Source organism: Sylvia atricapilla, chromosome Z, assembly GCF_009819655.1.
Source record: "Sylvia atricapilla isolate bSylAtr1 chromosome Z, bSylAtr1.pri, whole genome shotgun sequence".
In the NCBI taxonomy this organism is placed as follows: domain Eukaryota; kingdom Metazoa; phylum Chordata; class Aves; order Passeriformes; family Sylviidae; genus Sylvia; species Sylvia atricapilla.
In genome coordinates this window covers 11659189-11685122 of record NC_089174.1, presented here as the reverse complement: position 1 = coordinate 11685122, position 25934 = coordinate 11659189, and the positions used below count along the sequence as shown (strand labels likewise).

Here is a 25934-nt window from a genome sequence, read left to right as displayed (position 1 = left end):
AGTTGGTGACAACAGGAGAGGGCAAGACTCCAAAGGAGAAACAAAAATTAAAATGTGAACCAGGTTTGAGACATTTCAGTGACAGTGAACACACCAAACCTAGCCGTGGCTGATGCCAGGCTGTGAGGTGACCTCAGGAGTCCTCAGTCGGGGCAGAAGTGGAGGGAATATCTAGTCTGTGGTGCCTTGTACACAACCAGCACCCCCTTCATTGGAGCTCCTCAGCTTGGAGAGGTGAAAGCTGCTGAGAGATCTTAGAACACCCTCCACTACCGAAAGGGTCTATGAGAGCTGGAGAGAGACTTTGTACCAGGGTATGCAGTGGCAGAATAAGGGGGAATGACTTCAAACTGAGATAGCACTTGAAGATGGGATGTTGGGAACGAATTGTTTCCTGGGAGGGTGGGGAGGCCCTGGCACAGGGTGCCCAGAGAAGCTGTGGCTGCCCCTGGATCCCTGGCCAGTGTCCAAGGCCAGGCTGGACATCGGGGCTTGGAACAGCCTGGGACAGTGGAAGGTGTCCCTGGCCGTGGCAGAGGTGGGGCTGGATGGGCTGTAAGGTCCCTCCCGACACAAACCACTTCATGATTCCACCCAGCACTAGCACCCCACCCATCTCCAACACCCCCTTGCTCTCATCCTTTTTCCCTCACCCCTGCTACTTCTGTACCCTCAGACACTCCTTTCCCCTCATCCCAGGCACCCTCTTCCCCTCAGCACCTCGCCCCCCGGCCCCATATCCTCACATGTCCGTTCTCCTCATCCCGGGCCCTTCTCACCAACCTCGTCCCATTCTTTCCTTCATCCCGGGTACCCCTTAATCTCTCAGCTCTGGTTCCCCTTTACCCCTCAGCCCGGGCTCCCTTTCTCCTCACACCGAGCCCCCCTTTTTCCCCATCCCAGGCTCTCTTTCCCCTCACCCGTCCCGCCCCCGCGGGAGGCGATTCCGGGCGGGCCGGTCCCGCCCATGGCTGGGGCGGAGGCGGCGGGCGGCGCTGGCCGCGGTGCCGGGCGGAGCGGGGCAGCGCTCCCCCATGGCCGTGTGCATGTGCCAGCCCGTGCTGCCGGCCCACGCCGGGCCCCGCGGGGAGCTGGGCGCGGGGCCGCTGCTGCGATGGATGGACGCCGCCGCCTGCCTCGCAGGTACCTTCCCGCGGGGCCCGGACCCTCCTCGCCCGGCAGCCGGAGGGGACAGACCCGCCTTGGGGCGCGGGAGGCTTGAGGGAAGGTTTCATCTCCTGGAAGGGAGAGAGGGCTTTGGAGGTCGCGCCGGGTCATAGGGTGGAAGAGGCCATAGAGGTCATCCTGTCCCATCTCCGGGCCATCCCAGAGCACGGGACACCGGATCGCGGACAGGCACTGCTGGGACGGGTCCGGTGAGCTCCACTCCACACCCTCTCCGGGCAATCTGATCCAGCGCTCACTGAAGAAGTTCTCCATCACAGAATCACAGAATATCCTGAGCTGGAAGGGACCCCCAGGGGTCACCCAGTCTAATCCCTGCCTCTGCACAGACACCCCAACAACCCCCCTGTGCATGCCTGGGATTGATGTCCAAACGCTCCTGGAGCTCTGGCAGCCTGGGGAGCCTGTTCAGTGCCCCACGACCCTCTGGGGGAAGAACCTTTCCCTGATCGCCAGTCTGAACCTCCCCTGTCACAGCTCCATGGTCAGGTGGAACTTCCTGGGCGTCATTTTCTCCCCTTGCCTCGTGTCGCATTGCTGGGCACCACCAAGCAGAGCCTGATCCATGCTCTGACACCCTCTTTGGATATGTATATACATGGATGAGGTCCTCTGTCACCCATCTCTTCCCGAGACTGAGCACACCCAAGTTCCTCAGCCTTCCCTCGTGAGGAAGATTCTCCAGCCCCCAGTCATTCCGGTAGCCTTCACTGGACCCGCTCCAGCAGCTCCACATCTCTCTCGAGGAGCCCGGGAGATCTGGGGTCCGGTTAGGAACAGACACCACGAGGGTGAGGCATCAGATGGTATGGGAGAGCGAGGAAGGGAATGTGAGGATGAAGAGAATTTATAAAAGGAGCAACAGAAGGGAAGAAAAGTGGTGGGAAAACATAAGTAAGAGAAGGAAAAAGAGTACTAATTTAAGATTATTGGCACATGTGTGCCAAAAAGAAGGAAAGGTGCCACTGCCTTGGCAAGGGATTAGATTAAATGGTCTCTGGAGGACCCTTCCAGCCCTAACTATTCTGGGATTCTGTGGTTCTGTGAAACAACCGCAAATCCAACCAGCGCGCAGAACATTCCATATCTGACTGTATCTCGGCTTCGAAAGGTTCTAAAACCCCCTAGCTAACTTGCAGAAGTGACTTGTGAGTGCCTGCTGTGAGTGCAGGCTGCAGGGGAAGCACGGAGAGAGCCTGGCAGCGAGCTGCGTTCCCGGTGCATGCATTAGCAGCCCGTACCGAGCCTGGCGGCGTTCCGGAGCTCCTGCCGGGGTACCGGGGTGCGGGGCTGGCTGTCCCCGGCGCGGTGACCGCGGAGCGCCACGCGTGGGTGCCCGAGCGGGGGTCAGACCCACACCCAGGACCACCTCGCGTGTGGCAGCTTCCCCAAACGCGCACACCTCTCCTTTCAGGTTTATGCAGGAGTGGTTCCATTTTAGCCCTTCAGTGCTTTAACCCTCTAGCAGTGCTTTTTGAGGAGAGACTGTGTTTTTCCCTCGTATTTTCAAAGGGAACTCTTCAGATATTGATATAAAACCTCTGATTTCTCTGAGCTCCTCTTGTGATGCTGACTAAAAATACGGGGCTGGTCGGGAGTGAGAACTCTTGCCTGTTGTGCAGTGCTGTTTTCCGGGCTTCCTGCTGGTCCGCCCTCTTGCCTCTGTCACTCAGGACTTTGGAGCAGAGGTTCTTTGGTTTATACAGCTCCTAGTTCATTGGAGATTTACCTTTTGACTAGAAGCGCTAGGTGCTATGGTCAAATAAATAATATATCATATTATCTTCCTATAAAACCTTAACTTTAGGTGATTAAATATTAACAGTAAATAGGATGTTTAGCTTTTCTAGATTAGCTTTTGTAATTAATACAAAAAGTGTGCATTCTTTTTCACAGCCAAATGCATCCCAGGGAGATGAATAACAGTTCAAATTTACATTAAAATATTTCACAGCAGGTGAATTCTGGTTTTGAATTTTCTAAATCCTGTTTGTGGTTTTGGTTTGTTTTAGTTCCTGCATTTTTGCTTCAGCACTAAGACATGTAGTTAGCTGCTTTCCACCGTTGTGACCGCACTAATAAGCTAAGGTTTTTACCTACTAATAAGTAGGTTTTTCTCCTGTATCTCAGAATCTTCAGCTGACATAAAAGTTTCCCACTGGATTGCCCTAGCTGATGCCCATGACATATTGTTTTGAGGAAGAATGATGAGGTTTCTGTGAGTTTGGTAACACTTTGTGACTCCTTCTATCTTTCAATGCCTGTTAAGGCTCTCTTACCAGAATGTTCATTTCTAGAAAAAGACGTTAGGTTGAGGTTTTCAAACTGAGTAAGACAGTTGCTATCATCTAGTCTCATCTCCTGACGTTACCCATAAATACAAACACCCTTTTCAACAAAATCATGATAAAAAATGTTGACTTTAATCTTATTTAGCTTCTCTTTTTTCCTAAGGGGTGCGCTGCGGAATTGCATTATGTTGTTCACAGGAGGAAGCGGGATCTGCTGTGTGAGATCCCTGTCTGTCAGGCACGAGCCCACAGGTGAATAGCTCCCTGCAGGTGCAGAGTGGTAACTGTGTGCCCCTGTGTCTCTTTTGAAGCTGAGAAGCATGCTGGGGTGTCCTGCGTGACAGCGTCCATGGATGACATTCGATTTGAAGAGGCTGCCAGGTACAAACCAGCTGACAGCAGTCAGATATTTTCATTCTGGAGGTTCTTATTTAGCAGAGATAAACCAAGGCATTATAAAATGAGAGACAGCAGACCCACGAACTCAGCACAGTCACAGGGCTAAGTCTCAAAATTGCTCTTTTCTACCTGTGATAGCCTGACCCACCCAGAGAGTAGATCCATTTCACAGGTCAGAAATAAACTGTTAACTTTACTTGGCAATTGAGATGCCTGATGAGAAACTGATGGTCCGGTGGTCTCTGGCTGTAGTGAATGACTGCAGGCTGTTGCTTATCTCTGTTAAATAAGGAATACATGCCTATAAAACTTACTGTTATTAATGTTTTTATTGTTGGAAGTTCTCTTTTGTTTCATTTCTTGACATCACTTTCTTTCAGCTCTTTTAGAAAAAAGAGAAATATTTTGTATTCACTGAGCACTGAATTGACTGAGTCTACAAGATAACACAGAACTGAACTTGTTTTAACCATTTTTCTTGGTATTTGGTGGGATAAAAGATACTGTAAGAGGAAATAGGACCTTTATTCCTAAACCATATCTTTACAGAAACCTAAAGCCAGTATGTTGTGGAAGAGGGATCAGGGAAACCTTATAAATATGATTGCTTAGCAAAAGATTCTGAAAATATGAAACTTATAATCGAAATAGAAATGAAAGCTTACTTTGAGTTGTAGGATACCAAGTCTTAGTTACTATATAACCTGAAAACAATGGTCTAGCTAGCTGAAGGAGAATCCCTTTTGACTGGACAATACCTTTCTGCTGGCTAAGGGATCCAAAGGTCAATGTAGCAAAACAGAAAAGTCTAAAGAGTAGTTTTTAGAGTTTAAAATGTAACACAGGTAAGGTAGTAGTTCTTATAGGCTGTATGTAGATTCTACAGGATTTTGTGTCTTGTATTGGTTGGTCACTGTAAATTGGAATATTCATCACAAAAGGAGATACAATGTATTGTAACAAAGACCTCGCTCTCTTACCTCTTAACTCTTATCTCTCCTTCCCACTACTCTTACCTTTTACTTCTCCTACCTCTCTTACTGCTCTTACTCCTGTCTTTTTCCTCCCACTCTCACCCCTGCTCTCTTCCCCCTGCCACCTTCTCTCTCACTCCCCTCTCTCTTACCTCTCACTCTCCTGTTCTCTCTCCCTCTCTCTTTGGGACTTCCCTTCAGCTGAGGCTGGTGGCTGAAAGCAGACCCTCTTCACCCATGACCCTTGCAAAAAAACCATGTGTTTCTAGAATATCTCAGGTCAGCAGAATTCCTTGTCCCAGCCATCCGCGGATTCTCCTACACCAGTACTTGTGGGCTTTGTGCAGTTTTACACAGTGCAATCTGGGAATTAACAAGTAGTTAGATGGGATAGATCTGGTTGCACAGAGCAGTGCATATGCAGTTGTCGTGGCTTTTGTGGCTATGAACAAAGCAACACTGGCTTCCAGAGGTACAGCTGGTGTTGGTTTAAAACTGCTCATGGCATGGGTGTAAAACGAGCATGCACTCAGACTTGAGACTGTTAGAGCAGCGTCGATTAGACTAAGAACTAGAGCCAGTGACAAAGAAAAGAATATGATCATACCAAATCTGGGACTCAATAGAGAATTTCTTGGTCTGTTTCACAATATTGAAGTGTTTGACATACCTGGAATTGCTCTGTGTTTTTAATTTTGTCCTTAGGAAAAAATCCTGTCTGTGAAAACTGATCAAAGTCAGGGCAATGTTTCCCTTTCAGGTGTAATAGTTCAGACTTAGTAGCTTCAGAGCACTTTTCTGTCTTGTTTCTTGAAAGCAGAACAGAGTTTCTGGAATATGGGGAAAATAGTTTTCCTTCCAAATTTGTTTCCAAATGTTTCTAGTTCTTCTTTCACTTGTAATACCAATGTTCCATTTGTAACAAGAATTTTGGGTACAGATCTTGTAACTGTGAAAGAAATTATTTAAGAAATTATTCTTCTCTGTCAGGTCATTCGTAACATCCTTCTTGGAGATTATTGTGCAGTTTCCTAAATTTTACCAGATCTAGTTCATTGTAGAAACATCTTGCATAAATAAAAGAGTTTTTGCTGCTCTCTCTCTGGTAAATTAATAAGATGGTTTTTCAGTAAGTGACTTACTGTAAGGTTTATTTATCTAAACCAGGTTACTAAATCTTCTGCAAGGATTAAGTCATCTGTGCTTATTTCAGCTGAGATGTAAAACAGAAATTGTCACAAATCTATATAGTCCAAAATGTAGTTTTATACCATGATAACTTCTTCCTTTTCTTGTAGCACATAGCAGTTCAGTGGTACTGATTTTCAATTACATGTGATTTTAAATTACATTTATGCAAATTTTATGAGTGTTCCATATGCGAATCATAGTCAGTTCATTCTGGTAAGTTTCTGACAGTCTAAAGTGGAAGTGTGGTGTTGTGTGACTTTTGCCCCTGCAAATCTGTAGTTCCAAACACTCTCCTTTCTGGAAAAGAGCTGGTGGCTCCCTTAGCTGTGCAGTTGGGAACAACTGCCATAACAGTTCTGCTTTTTCTGTGCAATGAATAATGCAAGAACTGCTTCTGAGCATCTTCTGCAGAAGCTAATGAAGGCTCTGCACCTACAGATGGTCTTAGTTTTTTCCACTGACCATTTCCCCTGCCCTATCCACCCAAAGGATTCTGTCTGTGTTCTTGGATGTGAACAAGAAAGAGAAAATTGCTATGTAGTGTGTTGTTCCTGTCAGGTCCTGTGAAGAAGCAGATTTCCTGTTTCCTATTTCCCATTTTAGTTCTGCAGTGGAATAAGCAATTTAAGTAAGCCTTTACCTTTAAATGTCAAAACTTCATCCATTTAAATTAGGAAGCAACTATTATTATTTTAAATAAACTGGGGTAATAACTGTGCAAAATCCTTTACTGTGAATGTTTTGTCAGTACCCAAGTGCTCTGAGTCATATTTAACTTCAGTCTTGGCTGTAATTAGCTCCACTTTGCCTGCCCCAGGACTGCTGTCTAGCATTTGTAACTCAGTTTGAATTCCCTGGAGGCAGTGGCCTAAAACCCATCTGTTTTGGCTGTGGCTCTGGCTTACCCTGCACATTGTGTCCTTTTACTTCCTGCTTCGTGGGAAAACTTGAGGGCAAACTGCTTTCCTTCCACCCTTGCAGCACTGCTGAGGGTTGGGATATGAGGGCTTTGGAAAGAGGGTTTGCTCCTGTTATCAACATGAAGCAGGTGCTTTAGGAATTCTAGAAGAAAAGAAAATATTTCCTCATTTAAATTTCTTCTTGATGATATAATAAAGAGAATTTAAAATATAATAAATAATAAAATAAAGACTATAATAAGAATAAATAATATAATAAAATAATACATAATATAATAAAATCACACTAGATAATAAAGTAAAAATTCTAAAAAATTAGATATTTTATGTAGGTAAATGGGGAAGAGTAGTTTTCAGAGGGATGGTGTTAGCACAGAAGGGACAAGCAGTCTTGTTATTGGCCAAGACCTGGAACATGAACTCTTTCCCCGTCCTTTAAAGATGTCCAAGAGCACATTTTGTCCTGAGTTTATCTCCTCATGTGCAAGTAGCTGTGTGCCAGAGGTGCATGAAGAGTGTATCCAACTGCTTTTGCAGCTAGATGTACTCAGTGATTTTGTGCAGGATGTGCTTTTGAGCAAAAGCCAAAATTTCTGGGTGTACCTGGAGCACACCTGCCCTCATACAGACACCAGCAGAGAGAAAGAATGTTGCCATTAAGGTTATGCAGATCTCCGAGTAGCTGTAATTTTACTGACCAAGTCTGACTGCTGAACAACAGTATTAAATTGAAAACAGTGAAAAATTCACTTTTCTCAGTGAATTTTCAGTGCAGTGTGGAAGACACAGACTGATTAATGAGATGTACTTCACTACTTTTAGGAGTACACAGAGAGGCAGATTCAAGCCCTTATAAAGCTGCATGTTTGCATGCTCTGAGGTCTTACTCTTCTTAACAGGGTTGGACAAATTATTTCCATCAGAACAAAGGTGAACAGAGCATTCAAAACCAGCATGGAGGTAAGAGATTATAACTTTTTTTTCCTAAAGATACTGAAGGAATAGAGCAGAGGTGGGAGCAGTAGAGGAGCACAGCATGGGTCCAGGTTTATATGTTCGACATATTTGCAGATATCTGAACAATAACACTGACTAATGGCACTGCTTTCAGAATGTTAGAGTTGTGTGTTTCCTGTAAAATAATCCATGTTAAAGTAGCAACTGGGCCCCAAAGAATTAAAGCCTTTGGCAAGTGTAGTGGGCAGGATGGGATAGGTGGTGTTGATCCAGGCCAAATCCACTGAATAGGTGGGGTTCAAAGAATTTTGATACTTGTGATACAAATGTATGTGTCTCAGGTGTACACAAGATCTTCATATCATATTAAGAATGCAATGCCTTGACCAGTCTCTCCAAATCATAAGTGTACTTTTGAGGGTGCTTTTTGTGCATTGTTGCTGTGTTCAGTTTCAATTATTGTTATTGGGAGTGATGCATCTTACACGTAATGTATTATGAAAGTTTCTAAAGATTAGAAAAAATCAGAATTTTGAAGTATGTCAGGCCTATGCCACAGGATTAAGTCCAGTGTCTCACATTCAAGTGTTTCATTGTGCTCTGCAAACACACATTTTTTGCATGTACAGATCTTAGAAACTGATTCAGATGGGAACTCCAAATGCCACAGAAGTAAATGTAAGGAAATATCCATAAAACTACATCTAAGTGTCTTTCCTGTTTTTGCAATTTTACCCTACAAGTGATGCTACACAAACATAAACGTTATATTTAAAAACCTTTCAGAGATGAGTTAATATTGAGATCACCAGAGATGTATCAGTGATTATAGCAGATTTTTTACCATTTTCCTTTTGGGTGAAAGGGATTGATAAAAACTGCACTGCTTTGTCTCAAATCAATTGACAGTGATGTAAATACCGTTTTTGTCTCCTTCCTCCATCACCTTCTTCCTTGTAGGTTGGCATCAAGGTGACAGTACAGGATGTTTTAACTAATGCTGAAAAGGTTGTGAGTGTGGCATATGCAACATATGTGGCCAAACCAGTTGGTGCTGGAAAGGTATTTTTCCTGTTTTCTCCTAAGCTTGGAGTGACTGAGTTTCTGTGAAATAACCCAACTTTTCTGGCTGTGAAACACAGCAGAAACACTGTTTATTCTGATCACTGGTAGGAAAAAAGCATGAAGTCCAGGCTTGATAAGATAGACTTTTAGGGTTTTTTTCCAATTCACTGCTCTGAAATGGTTAGGTGGTTGTTGTCATTGTTTTTGTTATTTCCATTTTGTTTCGCACATTTGTTCATTCTAGAAGTAGGGTCTTTGTGAGGGCTACAGATTTGACAGAGGCACGCAGTGGAAAGGAGATCCTTGTGAATCTCTCTCTTTTTCAGAAGTTGATTGCAGGGTGGGATTTTTTATCCTTCACTTCCCCTCTCAGGGAGATGGTTCAGACATCACTGTTCAGACATAAGACATTATTTTTAAGCTCACTTCCAATCTAAATTGGTTCTTTGCTTTTTATGTTGATTAGTTTTCATGCCAGGGCTGTTTCTTCTCCCCAGTGATTGGCTCTCTGGAGGTGTTTGGAAATCAGTCATGGTGCCATTGGCCTTCACATCACTGTGCCAGACAGGCACAGACCTTTCATAGTTTTTTTGTGAAGAAGGCCAAACAGTCCTCATACTCTTTTAATAAACGCCCTTTGTATGTGAATTTCTGCTTTCTTGGATGTGACTAGCATCATGGGTCTGACTTTCCTGTCTCACTGAATGTGTTATGACAACACATCTGGCTGTTAAATATCCACTGGAGACTGGCAAAGTCATCCCATGAGCAATTAATACATCCAGTCACTACTGCTTTCTCTTCTGTGAGCATGTGGCACAGTTTGGAGAAGAAACAGACTGGAGCAGTTTTATAAAAACTTAAGCCCAGATCTAGTCCCTGAAAGGCTAATGGCTAAATTGCTACCCTGATAGCACTAAAATATTATCAAGTAAGAATTGTTCATTATTAGTTTGATGTCATACTCATAACATCAACTTGTTTACCTTTTGCACAGATTTCTTGGGAGATTAATTCAGGATTAAATTGGTGATGATTAACTAAGATTAGGCTTAAGACAGGAATGTCCCAGAGGGAGTTTGAGAGTTCGGTTCAAATTCCATCACTAACTAAAGTCTGAGATATTGAAGAATTTTTTTTCAAATCCACTTTTTGAACAACTGTTTCTAAAGTTGTACAGGAAGAATCTTAATATACCTACCATCTTAATTTTTTAATTGTGCTATCTGGGAAAATCTAGGAAGCTCTTGAAAAGGACTGGAAAGGAGGCAATGAATCTGCAGGAGGGTTAGAGTGAAGAGTGAAAAGCTGAGAAACATTAGTGGGAGCACTGCAAGAAACAAAATGTTGAATTTGTCTGTTGTGTACTGCTTTATGCTTAATTTTAAGATTTCTGAGGCTAGGCCTTCTAGACAAATCTCACAAGTGATTGTTCAGTGACAGATGTGCTGTCATTATCCAAATGTAGTAATTTTCTTAAGCCAGTACAGGTTTGGATACAGTTTGTCATTGAACTGACATACACAGGAATTTGCACTGACACCACTGACCAGTGCAACTGAATTATTTTTCTGGTTCAAAAATTCTGTCCTCAAACCTTCATATTAAGTTCATCTTTTCCTGTATTTTTTTTTCCCTCAAATGAGAACTCTCTTAAACACTGTGTGCTCTCATGGATGTTTGCATTTAAAAGCTAAGAGCACTTTGTCATTGAGTTTTAATGAATGATTCTGAAAGGATAATGCAGAATCTCTTGAACTGTATACTCTGTATTTGTTGTATTATTAAACTTGTCATCTTGGACAACTGATAGGAAAAAGTTGTAGAAAATGCTGATACCACTTTAAGTTCAAAGTGGGCTTTGTTGTGATTGTGAAATTGAGAACTGTTGTGGTTTTTCCCTGTTTGCACAGGTTGAGTTAAAACCTGTACAGCTTCTGTCTGCAGAAGACCACCTGGAGCACACCCTGGCTATTGAGAGGAGAAGAATCCGTCTGGGCTACATCCAGGTCTTTCAGAAGCTAATGCAGGAGAGCAATAAGGAAGGTGATTTCTGTACACAGCATAGAGGGTGGAACAAACACTTATGGGCACCTGGAAGGAAGGCAAAAAGCAGACAAAATAGCTCCTTGGGACTGTGTTGTCAGGTAGAAAAGTCTGTGTCAGGTTTGTGGTTAGAGGTGCCAGAGGTGTGTTAGGCAGTTATTCTAAAAGAGAGGGATTTCTTTGTCTCTCAAAAATTCCAGACTTGAAAATGCCGGGTCGGAGGACAAGTGTGCATTAAATAGATGTGAGATGCAGATCTTAGTGTAGGTTCTTTGTGTGAGGTTTCACATGTCACACAGAACTCTGCATTACAGCAGTAAACTTCTGTGACACTAGCTGATGTAGAGAGAAGCATGAAATTTACTCAGGCTTATGGCCATGTCTTTGCCAGAAAGCAAAGTAAAAGCTATGTTTATTCCCCAAGATGATTCCCAAAAGCTGAAGTTTCATTATATGGAGGTCAAAACAGGTAAAAAAGTTAGAAAAACTGAGTGAAGAAAGAGATTCTTCTTTATCTATGATAGTAATTTCTGTTCTTAAAGAAAGTTGTGCTCAAAAGTCGTTGTGTTCCCCCACAAAAGAAATTACTCAGAGCAGTTAGGAAAATATGCTGGTATTTGGAAAATCTGAGCTGTAGCTCCATGTATAAATAACAGGCATTATGTGGTTTTACTGAGGAGAGATTAAACCTGTTATAAACAAAGATCTAGCCTTAACAATTTAGTAAGACTTCACAGAACTGAAGAGTCTTGTTTGGTACGAGAAAACAAGCTATTTGTCTTCATGGTAACTGTCTCACAGGGTACAGTTTAATAACCCGAGTGATAAATCAGAGGTCATTGGGTTTTGTCTCCTTTCCTGGAAACGTCTTTGAAGGATATTATTGTAGCACTAATTCACCTCCTTAAGGAGACAGAACAAGCAGAGTGGGAGAAGAGAGGAGAGAACATTGTGTGTAAAGGCTGTTAGGTAGCAGCATATGTACAGATCATACCCTGAAAGTGAGGTTTATTTGATGAGTGTATCTTAAGGAACACCTTGAGTAGGTCCAAAGTACAAGTTGGTCATATGTTTCCACACACTTACATAATCACAAAGTTAGTTAATTATGGCATAAGTCAAAAGTACCATTCAGGTCAAAGCAACTCCTAGCACAGATAAGCACTTTTAAAATTATTTGATGTAGTCTCACACCTAAATCTTTTTCTGCAAAATACCACTGAAAATAATTGAGATTAGAGTGAGGATGCATGGCTAAACACTTGAAAGTGATGTCAGAAATGCTCAGGTAGTACAAAGTCACCACTGGTTCAGATCCTTATTTCTCTTATCTGTTTGGTGGCAGGCAATCACAGGATTTGTAACAAGATGAAATAATCGTGTCCTGCTCTAACCTTAATTAAATACATCTGTACAGGTGCCCATCACACACAGTGGAATGTCTTTGACACACATTTGAGTCAGTGCTGAACTGCTCTGACAGCCGCTGTCGTGGCATGCTGGCAGCCCTGAACACCCCAGCACACGCTGGGCTGCTGCTCCCCAACCTGGGACAGGAGCTGCCCCTGAGACAGGGACACAGGAGCTGCCCCTGACACAGGGATGTGGGCATGCACTGAGGGCTTGCAGCAGCGGCTCCTGGGAGAACAGAGCAAATGTTCGGCCTCTTGTTGCTTCCCTTGCAAACCACAAAGCTCTTCTGTGCCTGTCTGTTTTCCTTCCTTTCAAATCTGAAGCAAACTGCTTGCTTCAGTGGGTGTGTTTTCTTTTGAAAGCGTTCATTGATCTATTGCTGGTCTGTTTCAGATACTTGTGAAGAGAAAGATGCGGTTTCAACTGAACATACTCATGTACAGAGCACTGAGCTTGTCCTGCCTCCTCATGCAAATCATCATGGAAACACTTTTGGTGGCCAGATCATGGCTTGGATGCAGACAGTGGCAAGCATTTCAGCAAGGTACTTTCCTACAGCCTTGCCTCTGCATGTGGTTCTAAATGAATGTGCTTTTAATGTTAAAGGTTTCACAGGGACTTATTTTATGAAGAATACAGACATAGGTCTTTGTGACTTTTCTTCCTCCTCTCATTACAGGAGGTATTTGAACTATTTATGTAGTACATCTCCCACAGCATGCCATGCCTCTGAGACTCAGACATTGTTCTGTTACACATACAGACCCTAAGGCAAAAGAGGCTGTGTTACCTTCCTGGGAATCTTTACAGAAAGCCAACACTGGATAGAGGAACAGAAACCTGCCCTCCTTTTGCTTGGTGCAGTGTTTTAAAAACAAAGTAAGTTGTTTAATCAGGACAAATCCAATGCTGACCCTGTATCAAGTGACATCCGAAATGAACAGCCTTCCAGGACTTAGACTTCATGATCCCAGAAGAAAAATAAGTCAGAGAAAAAGGACTGACATAAACAGGTTCTGTTTTGTTGGTGTGTACACAGAATGGATACTTAACCCTCAGCAAGTCACTTGACCTTTCAGTCCCTGTGAGTTACACAGGGCTTGCAACAATTTTAGCAGTTTAAAGAGCTCAGGCATCTTCAGGTAAAAAGAACAAAGTATGTTTTGTGACGCTGCTTGTCAGCGTGACCCAGAGACATAATCATTTAATTCCTCTTCCCTGGAGTCAAACCGTTGTTTGTCTCCCTTCCTGTTCCTGGACACCGTACAAAGCTTCTTTGTAAGCAGCACTCAAGTTTCAGGCTGAATTCTCCTTGCATACCGAGTGACCTAATTCACTTCAGGGACGTTAGATATGTTTTCCCTTTTTATCTTTAATAATTAAATGACTTCTCCATTCATTATTCATACAGTTTTGATTTGTAGCCAGTGGTTGTACTGATAACAACAGATTTTCTGTAGTGGTTGGATAAACAACTTGTTTTAGGAACATCAGAGTGCGCTGACCTTACCTCTGTGTGTAGTTCCAGTGGCTCAAAGGGACTGTTGCAGATTTTTGCCATAATATGACTCGAATATTTACCTGTTTTCATCTGATAAATTTCACCTAGTGGGAGCCACATTTAAATTTAAAAAAAACGGAAGGGAAACATCAGCGAACAGAGTATTGAAAAAATTTTCTTTGACCTAATTAATGCCAAACATGATTACTCATGTTGAAAATTTCAGGAATAATGGCTGGTGTCAGAGGCTGGTTAAAAACAGATGTTGTAGTTTTTCCTTGAGAAGTAACTACTCTCACTATGAACCTTTTGTGAGGCCCCTCAGAGTTAGACCCCATCTTTGAAGGTGCCAGGTAAGAGTTTCTATGGCTACAGACTGTGTTGGAGGAAGGGAAGAGGAGGGATAGCAGTGGAAAAATAAATTTCTGAGGGCATTTTAAAGGCTACTCACTCTTCTTCTGGCTTCTCACCTCCCCAGCACCTTTTTTTGGCTGGCTAATATATGAAAATCTTGCAGACAGCAATAAAATAATTTGAGTATTAGTAATATTGGCCTGAAGTTGACATATACTTTCTTATTTCTTACATTTGCAATAAAAGCACTCAGGGTGTACTTTTCCAGGAAAAAATGAATATTTAAGCCTGATTTCTGGTTTGTTCCTCTCCTCGTCATTACTGTGTTTGCATCTTTAGAGTGAACATTATAAATAAAATCAACACTTAGCATTTTAAATCAGAAGAGCAAATTATTTTAATTTAATTACAAAGTAATTAAAATGTATTAGGCTATTGAAGAGATGTACCAGTCATTTAATTAGCTGCAGATAATTGTGTGCATTTAACAATACCGGTACATTAGTTTCCAAAGTGCAGTTGAGTTAAAGCTAAAAGTGCTACGAAACTGTGTTTTCAAATTTAGATAACTTCACTGTGGAACAATCTATCCTAGATGTGCACATGGGATTCTTACTGAGAGCAGTCTGTTGCTTCAGAAGCCAAAAATGAATGGCATGTGTTTGATATTGTCTCCTCTTCCTGTGATGCACAGACATCCTAGTAGAAAGTGAGGGTCTTTGACTACATGCAGAACTGATGAAGAAACCTGATTTTTGCCTGGTCCAGAGAGTTTGGAAATGAGATTGTATTTACATAGACTGCATCTGGTAGCCATCTGAGGGACTTTTTATCCTCATTTCATATCACACCAGCAGAAAGCATCTAAAACCAAGCAAAAATTACAAATATTAAGACTAGATAAACTGACATGGCATTTCTTGGACACTGTCCATCGTGCTCGACCTTTCTGCTCAGGTTTCCTCTAATTGCTTAAAGGCTTTAAGGTCTGGCATTTTGACACTGCTCAGGAGCCTGCTCCCCATGCAGTCCTACAGAAATTAATGAAACTGTGAGGTAAGGGGTTACTCTGTAGATGAGGGATTGATGGTCTGGCTTCAGAGGGCAGAAGAGAGAGGGCAGTCTCAAGCAGTAAGAATTAATTGGTGTTTGTAAAACGTGTTGGAAATGAAGCAGCATGACATAAGTGGTATTGAGATGGCTGAAGCTCAAGTTTACATGCTCTTTGAGCTGAACATGCTGACATGGAGTAGATCAGTGTCATTTCGTGACCTTCCAGGTCCTGCAAACCCTCTTTCTGTACTCAGTCACCCTGGCTGTGCTTTTAGCACAATTCTGTGTTTTGATCTCTCTCTCTGGCTTTCTGTTTCAGCCGCCTCTGTCGTTCACACCCCATCCTGAAGTCAGTTAACATGTTCAAATTCTGGGGGCCATCCTTTGTGGGTGACCGCCTGGTCTTCAATGCCATTGTCAACAACACTTTTCACAACAGGTAAAGCTCCTCATCTGTTGCCTCCCTTGGCATCTCCAGCACCAGCCTACACTATGTGTTTCAGGTTTCATCAGTAGGATTTCCATTAGTGAATTAATTATTTTTTCAGGTGTGACTTTGAGGGATACTTATATGTATCTATAACTGCCTATATGTGCCTTTTTTTGTTTCACTTCTAAGGAGTGGAAGTTTTTTAAAAAAATATTTTCTGACTTTCAGTTTAAGGATCATTTGTCACCAAATCCCACTCCTGCAAATGCACACAATAAATTCAGGGATTTTCAAGGGCTGAGTTGCTCCTAGAGATCTGATTCTTCAGAAGATGCCATCTTCTTCCAGGAAGAGGATGCCAGGATCTTCCCATCTTGGCATTTGTTGACAAATCTCGGTTCTAGTTATTGCTTATTTTTGTTAATGCTATTTAGCTACTTCCATCTTTTATTTTATTTCAGAAGTGTGTCTGTCCAGATTGAGTAATTGATTTGCTATGCTACAGAAGGTATTTGATTCAGGCTTCCTGCACACCTGGAGGTACTGCAGTCCTTTCCAGCATGTCTCAGGACTGCTTCTGCATCACTTGTAGCAGTTCGGTAATTTATTAAAACTTTCCTTTCAGTGTGGAGGTTGGTGTTCGTGTTGAGGCTTACAACTGTGAGGAGTGGATCAAAGACCAGCCACGGCACATCAACAGCGCATTCCTCACTTTTAACGCTGTGAATGACAAAGGGGAGCTGCTCACCTTCCCCAGGGTCAAGCCCACAACACAGGTGAGCTCTCAGGAGCAGGGTGGTCACCACAGCCTTCCTGGGGAAGCAAGGACCGAGCAGGGCACTGCAGTGCATCTTCTTGCAGGAGGGAAAAGCTCCAAATGAAATGTTTGCCCTCAAGTGAGCGTTTTGTTATTGTTAGCTTTAGTCTTCCAAAACTGAGAGGCTCGGTGGAGGGTCCTCATGACTGGAAATTTTGTGGTTGATGAGCAGAGAAGAAGAATCTGATGTGCCTGGAGATTTTTCCACTTGGTGCAAGGTTGACTGACTGTAGATGAAATTGATAAGTACCAAATGAATAGTTATTTTTATAAACCCTTAACAAACATGAGAAATAGAGTGAATAAAGAAGTCTGTGGGAATCAAATGCCATGATGTGGGTGGGCTTTTCAGTTACTCTGACATGGAGATCTCAGTTCATGTTTCACTGAAAGTGGTTCATAAAGTACTTGATGCAGTTTGAATGCTATTGTTGAATTATTTACTGTGGTAACACTTGTCACTCAACTTCCTGCTCCGCTCCAGGTACAAGAATTCTAGTGAGCCAGTGTAAGGCAGAAATAAATTTTTTTTTTTAACATCATGTTTTTTATAGGATGGGAACTGGACAAATGATTCAAGGTGCCTTGTGTACTCACTGGACAGTAAGTTTCACTACTGTCCATTGCAGACTGTCCCAAGAGGAGAAACTGAGTCTTAAAAATAAAATTTTTCTTTGTGCTTTGAACACCAGATAAATTTGATTAAGAGTTTATTTGGTGGGTGGCAGATCGAGAAAGAGTGGTTTGTGTGTGGTGCACTGCCCAGCTGCCACTGCTTGAGGACCAAAAAGCGCTGGGAGAATGCTACAATGATACAACTCTTCTATCACACTGGGTTTTTTCAAATTCCATAGAATATTGCTAAGGCAAAAAGTAAACTACCAGTTTACTTGGGTTAGCCTGTGGAAAGGCTATTGCATGAAGTATTACTCTCTGTTTGCTTGTATTACTGCTCTGCCATTTTCCCATCTGTAATAAATATTTTTCTGTTCTTTTTTCAGACTTTGTTCTAAAATAATGAGATGTGTTGCTCTCTGGTTCACTTTTTGTGCAGGATGGTGTGAGGAGGTACCATGGAGCTATTGCCCGGAGGAGGATTCGACTCACCAGGTATAGCTGGGTCACTGGCAGATCTTGATTTTGAAAACTTAACTTTATAATCCTCTAAATAAGGTAACTGAACTCTCCTTAACATATATATGACTGTTATATGGCTTACATTTACAAATAATTCTGTTTCAGTGGCACTGAAATGATTAGAGGCTACTTGTTTCAAAATTACTTTGCTTTGGGGGTTATTTTGTTTCACTGTTTCTCATGAAGAAAAAGCAGTTATTGCAAACCAAAAATTGATAGAATACCTATACTTAGAAGACACTTAAGCTTATAGAAAGTGATTTTTCTTAGCATACAGATGTGTAAAGAATCAATTTATGCTACTATGTCTCTTTTTAATTATGTTTTAGAAAATGCATGCTAGCTGCTAAAGGACATGAGCCCTCTGATACCTGGGAGACAAGCAACCAGGTAATCTGCAGGTGCATAAAAAGCTGTGTTTGTGCACCTTTTGGGGTGTATGAAACAGCTGTTCAGGCTGTGGCAGTACAGGTGGACCCTCTGAATGAGGAGGAATGTCAGGAATGAATGTGAGGAATGGATGGATGTGTAACACAGTGAAATTTCTCTTCTAAAAGGAGAGAGTCAACGATTCACTACTAATATAAGAGTAAGTTCAATACAAAGGATAAAAAATGTCTTTAAAACGGATGCATATGAGTGGTCTCTTAAGGTCTCCTGCAGATTTATCTCTCAGTGTCCCCAGCTGTTAAAAAAGCTGAATTCTCCTGTAGAGGAAGTTTGGGGTTTTGGTTTTTGTCTTTATCCAGCCATGGAATGTCTGAAAAATTGCAGTGAGGAAACCATTTAGTACGTGCTAAAAGCGGGGAGAGAGATAGCAACAGAGAGATGAGCATTGGAATAGCATAAAATTTGTTTCTGTGGAAAGAGAGGTGAAATCATGTTCATTCCCAGATACCCTGTACCAAGTGTCCCTGTTTTGGACATGCTGGGCCATTGATTGTGCCCATGTCTTGCAGTGAATGGGACTGAACTTGAATTTAGGTGGATTTATAGATAAGCTAAATCTGTTTCAGTGTCCAGTTTTTGTGGCTAAAGCAGCTTATTTTTTTTCTTTCTGCAGAACAACGAATGTAAATATGCACACAATGATAAAAATGGCTTGCTTAAGATTTATTTCCACAAAATCAAAACCTGTCAGTAAAGACTCAAAGGCTGTATTCTCTTTGTAGAGTGGTTAAATGAGAACTCCATCCGCTGTAGCCAAGCATAAAGAATGGATATATTTGCATTTTCTTTGCTGTGAGCCTGCTGTGTAAAGCAATTGCCAAGCTGGACCCAGCTTGGTAGCAAAGAAGAGGTTAATTTTCGAGTAGATTCTGATTACCTAAGAGAAAGATGGACAAAACCATTAATTCAGTGGTCTGAGAAGTTATCTGTATTGTCTCCCTGGTGGTCAAATCTTTGTTCTTCACAGCTTTATAACTGGAGAAGCTTAAAATAGTGTTTTGCTGTCCTTTAATTAAGATTGTTTTGCCAACAGCCATGTGAGTGCATCAGGAAGCCACTGGAAGTGTTTTAATTCAGAAACTACTGAAGTGTGTTTTCACTTACAAGGAAAATAGGCATTTGTTTGCAGTTGAAGCATAATGATAGAAAAAAACCCCTAATTTCTGCAATGTTCAGTGAAATGTACTTTTACCTCTCCATTTTCAGACATGTGTCTTGTGTTTCAGGCATATTTGAGTTACAGCAACATAGCTGCACTGACACATCTGGCAAGAAAACCAGGCTGGGACATAACCAAGACTCTGGATAATGTAAGTGCAGAAATCTGAAAGCAAAGCACCTCCCTGTTCATGAATTGGTGTTATAAATTCAGAGAGGAAAATAAAATCAGTGAGGAAACATGTGCATTTCCTACCAGAGGAAGATGCTGCTAGGAAAAGCAGAAGAAAGTCAAGGGAAAGGGTGGTGTTAACCCTGTTGCAGTGCATGTTTTCCAGATAATGGAGGGACATCTGGCATCTGCCAAGGCTGAGTGTCTGGAATGTGGATAGTGGCTGGCAGTTTATTTCAAGATCAATCCAGAGGTGTTTTGGGACCAAAAAAGACTTTTGCAGTATTTTAGTCTGGCCTCCTGTGCATCACAGGCTATGAAACATTGCTTAGTGACTCTTGCATGTAGACAGTAAGATACTTGAGTAAAAGCAGATACAAATGGTAAGGAATTCCAGTGATGGCAAAACTGCCAGTGCCATGTGTAGGTTGTTCCAGTGGTTCAAGACTTTAAGTAAACACTGCTGTTCCAGATAAACAGCAGACAAGACCCGTGCTGGGAGAAGCAAGCTTGAACCAGCTCATGGAGACAGGCAGAGAGAACAAATGGGGTTGTTCACACTGGAGAAGAGAAGGCTTTGGGTAGACCTTGAAGCACCTTGCAGTACCTAAAGGGGGCTTACAAGAAGTCTGGAGAGGGACAGCACGAGGGAGAATGACCCTAAAACGTATAGGATTTGTTCCCTTTTCCCTGCAAATGGAATGACTCCAGCTGACTGACAGTTTTTGAAGGTAAAAAATGGCACTCTGATGTCTCTGATGAGAGGAGTGGTCAAACCCACTAGACTTGGAAGGCTGTAGAGATAATCTGGCCTTGCCAATGTTCACTTAGCAGAGAGGTGTTTTGGCATCTGCACCTCCTGGCTTGTTTTGTGATTTCTCAAGTCCAGAAGACTCTTAGAACAACATGATTTCTGTTCCATGCCTTAGAGAAATATCAATCCTCCTAAGCAGACCTCCTAAGCATTTAATTTTACACCAAACTTCACTTCAGCAAGGTGCCTGCTGGATTATGTTGGGGTTTATTTCCTCTGCCGAGATAGGAAAATCTAGAGAAATACAAAATTTGTGTTGTTGCAGAAATGCAGCATTACCAAAAGATGGCTCATTTTTGATGCAGCAGAAAAACCCCCAAACCAATAAAACCTCAGCAGTGATGATGAACTTTATGAATTTTGTATCACTTGGAAATGAAAACCTCTTAAATTTCTCAGGATTTGAGAGGCAATAAAGCAACGTGAATTTGGGAATAAAATCCTCTAATTCTAAATATTTTATTGTACCCATCTTCTTCCGTTATATGGGGTTTATGGGTGGTGCCAAACCCATCTTTATACGTGCATTGTTATGTACAGGTTATTCCTTTTGAATTCTCTATGTTGAGATTTAGGCCTATAAATTGAAATAGATGCAAAAAATAAAGGGAATATAGTACAGATGTGGGACAAGAGATGCAAAACTATGATTTCAAGTAGTTATTCAGAGTGTCATTTGTTCTGGGTGCTCTGCTTCACAGAAGAGAGAAAAATAAGGATATTTTGGAAAGGGAAGTGCTGGGTTGCTCCAGGGGCAGGGAGGCTGGGCCAAGGGGTGGCTGATTTGCCATGTGGCATTTCCCAGGAACTCTTGAGAAAAATCTACTCAAGTCCCAAATGTGTAACATTTATGCATCTAAACGTTTACAGTAATAATTCTTTTGTTTTAATACATGCTTGCTTGTTTTTTCTTTTTTTCCCAGGTAAGAATCTGGACCCATGAGGAGGGGGCTGTGCTGTCATTCAAGGTGGAGATGCAGGTGAAGGTCCCATCCCACGTCGCCTTCTCCCTCTTGTCCGACTTCAGCCTCCGCCAGCGCTGGGACAGACACTTCCTGTGAGAACCTGCCCCTCTCCAGGCTCTGATCCTCCCCTGACCTCACTCTTCCTTTCCTCACACAGCACTTCTGGAGTGCTGGCATTTCACTGCCCCGTTAGGAAGAAAGTGCTGTAAGAATTTGACCCCAATCGTTCATCAGTCAAAATATGGGCTTTGGTGCTTTACTATAGAAGTAGAATTTGGTTTGTGCTTAGTCTGGTGTCAAAATACAGAGTGCTCTGTCAAAAGAGAGGGATAGGGCAGAGCTCATCCTTTTCTTAAATGAGCACAGTTCCAATCCTAGATGTGTGTATGTTGTAAGTGACAAAACCCCAAAACAAGCGAAAACAGAAAAAGTTAAAAGTAAGAACTGAGGTGGATATATTGTGCATGCTAGCTTTAAAAATTAAGGAAAACCTGGATTCCTTAATGTTTGTGCTGTTGGGGACACTGATGCTCAATCTCACTGTACAGTCAAACTGAGAAATCAAGAAATGTGGTCCTTCAAAATGCGTATTTTCAGAAGAACATGTTTGTATGATTGGAAATGGGTTTTGGAATGGCTCTAAAAGGTGTTTGAGGATTTTATTTACCTTTTATGGTGTAGAATAGTGATTAGAGACAGCTGAATTGAAATCATACTAATTTGATTTGGTGAAGCGTATTCGGATAGTTATTCCATCCTGAAAGATCTTACCAGAGGGTGGAAGCAGAACCTTAGGAATATTTGAAAATCTACAAACTCTATTGAATTTACAGCTTTTTACAGCTTTTACTGTAATTTACATTAGCAAACAAAACCTAAAGAAATACTGTTGATGAAGTGTTGCAGAAAACCCAAATTTTTCACTTTCTGTGCCTTGCTGCTGGAAGATGAAAATCAAATGTTCAGTGTCAGAATGGAGCCCACTTGCACTGGGTTTGTTGGAGGAGATGCTGTTGCACATAACACATGTGTGTTTAATGCATTCACAGGACGTGCAAGGTCCTGCAGGCTGTGAGTGAAGAGGAGAAGATCTACCACGTTACATCTGCCCCCATGACAGGCCACCAACCCAGAGACTTTGTCATTCTGGTGTCCCAAAGGCAGCCCTGCAGGCCACAGTGAGTATGGCTATGATTTTTACTCTCAGCACTTACAGGACACAGTCTGGAGTCCTGTGACCTTGATCTGTCACCAGGGGACAAAGATGGCATTTTACTTTTAAGGGAGTGAGATTCATTTATTGATGCCCGAGTTTGTACAACCAGATTTGCTTTGCAATGTGAAGGTGCAATGAAATAAATCCAGATAATCACAAATTTTTAGCATAGTCCAGTATTGATTCTTTGATAGTGACTCTTTGGGAGTGGTCTACCAGGAGGATAAATAGGCCAGAATTTCAAATAGGCAAACTGGGAAAAAATTCATGTCCCAGAGAGCCTGTCAGTGGGCTGAAGCACCTAGCTGGGAGTTTGGTTTTTGTTCATTTGAAGTGATTTGTTCTCCCGCTCCATGTAATTACAGAGTTTTTACTTAGTCAGGAAGTGCTTGAAACCTTACACATTTATTGTATCTGTAAATTCTGCCAAGTACCTCACTCAATTTAACATACCCTGCTTTTTAGAGCTTTATTATTAGATTTCCTTTTGTTCTTACATAGTGAAACATGGACAAATGGAACCTGTTGGTGTATCTTACCCCTCTTCATTCTGTTTCTTTTCTCTCATTCAGTAATTCCTCAAGTTAACACTAAAAGGCAGTATTCTGTACAGTGCTTGCTTTCCCTCCCCCTCCCTGAGGGGATTGAATGAGTTTGGATATCTTTACTGTGGTCACACTGTGAAGCCTCTGGGTAGGGGGTCCTCCCTGATACTGTAAATGTGGGCTGAGGAGAGCAGGGTAAATTAAAAAGAAAAGATGGGGAATTGTTCTTTGTCTGCACAGGTATCTCCTGGGCTGGAGTCTGTGCTGAAGCATCACTGAGATTCAGCAGAGCCCAGACTTTGAACGAGGATTGCTGAACGCACCCGAGCTCCTCTGCTCTCCTGTGAAAATGACATGAGTCACTTCTGTGAATGTGTGAGCGTTTTTAACAAGAGTGTGGTGCTTGTCCCTGTCCTGCAGGGAGCCCTACACAGTGGCTGTGAGGTCGGTGACCCTCAGGGCAGTGCCCCCGAGCCCGGAGTTCTGCAGGAGTGAAATCCTCTGTGCTGGGTTCCAGATCCACAGCAACAGCAGCAGCTCCTGCACCGTGAGTACCCCTGCAGGGCCCAGCTGTGCCCCCTGCCCTGCTCCTCCTGCCCTGGGGCTGTCACCTCACCTGAGCTGACAGTCTGCAAAGGGAACAGCAAAATACTTCAAAAAAAAAAAAAAGTTCAGTCTGGGGGTGTGGAGTCTGTCTTGCCCAACTTTGGCCAATCTGATTGCTAGAAATGAGCTCTAAATCGAGCACTGGAGGCTGCCCTGCCCCTCCAGAGTCATTCACTGAGTCCTAAAGTACACCTCTAGAGGATGTGCATTGCACTGGTCTCTGGTGGTGTGTCTCTTTTCACTGACTACAAAGGCCAAGGAATTAGTTCAAAATTAATTCCTTGCCTCAACTTTCATATGCCATGAATCACACAATCTGATTCCCGTTTCTGAACCCATGCCAAACTTCTTTGCCATGGGAAGGCCAAAACTTTTCCACTTAAGAAAACACATTTCTGAAAACTTTTAGCAGCTCTTGGTGGCTGCGGTTCCTTTTTTGAGGCAACAGCTTCGTTTGCAAAGTACACATATTAAACATGTTATACACAGTGTTTCTTGCTGCACTGCTCTGTACATTTACCTGCAGATGCTGGAGGATCTGAAAACAGCGAGGACACCCAGATCACTGGAGTGCTGTAAAAAAGGCATGCTTTTTGCAAATTATTGCCTTCAGCTTCAGAAGCACTGTGTGCTTCTATTCACATCCATAAAAACTGTGGTACTCATCCAGGCTCTGCAAAAAATGGCTAACTTGCAATCCATAGGCGTTTTTGTTTCATTTACTTTTGTTCAAACAGGTGTGTTACTTCAATCAAGTGACATCAGGAGTTATGCCTTACTTAGCTGCAAATCTTACTGGCTCATCAAAATCCATTGAAGACACTGCTTTGGAATGTATCAAGTTCTTAGAGCTGAAAGACAGCAAGTGCTGAAGTTGAAAACAGATTTCTGAAGGGACATCTGAAGATTATCAAGCAGTTCTGGTTTCAATTCCTGCAAGGGTGTTGATCATTCTTCTGTGGGTTACTTACTTCAGATCATGTAGTCAGTATTGGGCTTCAGCCTGAAAATACCTGCTATAAGCATTTTCTATCAAACCAAGCTTAGACCTTACGCTCTAAATTCAATCTTTAAGTTAAAAAATATTAAGGAACAGATTCTGCTTTTGATTGCATTAATGAATTTTATATAAACAGAGGCAGAACTTGGCTCAGTAGAGCTGTAGTTCATAAGACTATTTCGCTATTTTAGTGTTACATTGAACAGTGGCATCCAGGCAGTTTTAAAATACCGTTCCTTGTAACCAGCAGAAACCAGTGCTACCAAGTAGCTTTGCCAGTGCTCTAACCTGGCCATGCAGGTCTTTGCACACCCATTATTTATAAACTGATTACAGCCCGTGTAAATTAGTGTTTGCTAATGTCTGTACTTTAGTACTTGTCCGTTCATCTGTGACTCCCAATAAATTATTGTTTCTGAGGTTACAGACTCATCACAGTGTTTGGGGGTGCAGAAGGCTGCCCTGCGGTGGTGGGTTCTGCAGGAGCGCCATGAGCTCCAACCTCTGTGCCAGCTGTGCCAGGCTGGAGCAAACACACAACAGCAACTCCTGGATCCGCTCCTCAGCAACAAACCTGGGGATGGCTCCAGGGCCTGTGATGTGTCTGCTTTGTTTGCTGCTCCTGTTTGAGCTCAGAGGGGCCTGGTGAGAGCAACGAGTGTGCTCATCAGCATTTGGACCCTGGAGGACTCGGGGGTGAGGGTAGGAAAACAAGTGAGCTGCAGCACTGCCACTCAATGTTACTGCCGCGTCACCACCACCATGGTGAGAGCTCTCGGGGCTGGCACAGCTCCCACTGGACACACCTTCAGCTGGCCCTGCAGCCAGAGCAGAGCCTGCTGCAGGGATTTACAGGTTGCAGAAACCACCAGCACAGCCTGCATGTGAGAAGCGTGGCAGGGGAGGCACCGAGGGGAGCCCTGGGGGTGTCACCTCTCCGGTGTCACCTGGCCTGTGTCTCAGATTGGGCACAGCTCTGCCTGCCGAGCCCCACCACTGGGCTGTGCTTCACCAGGAGTGCAGGGAGAGACACAGCTCCTGGCCTCTGGCTCAGCAGCAGGGATCAGATCTGATTCTGGATTAGCATTCCCTTCAGGTGGATGAAGTGCAGCACTTCATTGTGGGAGCACGGGCAGCCCCTTCCAGAGCATGGAAGCCACCAAAGTCGTGTTTGCCACCTCCCAGCTCAGGAGGGTCCATCTCCATCTCAGCAGCAGCTCTCTCTCCCCGAGCCCTGCGGTGTGCAGGTGATGGCAAAGCAGCCCTGGGCTGCAC

General features: G+C 42.9%; 1 protein-coding gene across 1 annotated transcript; it reads left to right on the top strand.

Annotated features, from left to right (window-relative positions):
• The first annotated feature begins 373 nt into the window (after nt 1–373).
• On the top strand, nt 374–25077 carry ACOT12 (acyl-CoA thioesterase 12). The gene is made up of 18 exons (XM_066338959.1): nt 374–555; nt 854–1143; nt 2357–2531; nt 3640–3728; nt 3788–3857; nt 7860–7920; nt 8878–8979; nt 10896–11037; nt 12835–12985; nt 15669–15788; nt 16405–16555; nt 17651–17706; nt 18063–18123; nt 19410–19493; nt 21251–21384; nt 22342–22470; nt 23474–23600; nt 24397–25077. Exons 1-18 carry the CDS (start codon nt 374–376, stop codon nt 24529–24531), a joined length of 2259 nt encoding a protein of 752 aa, XP_066195056.1. The 3' UTR covers nt 24532–25077.
• The last annotated feature ends 857 nt before the right edge of the window (nt 25078–25934 follow it).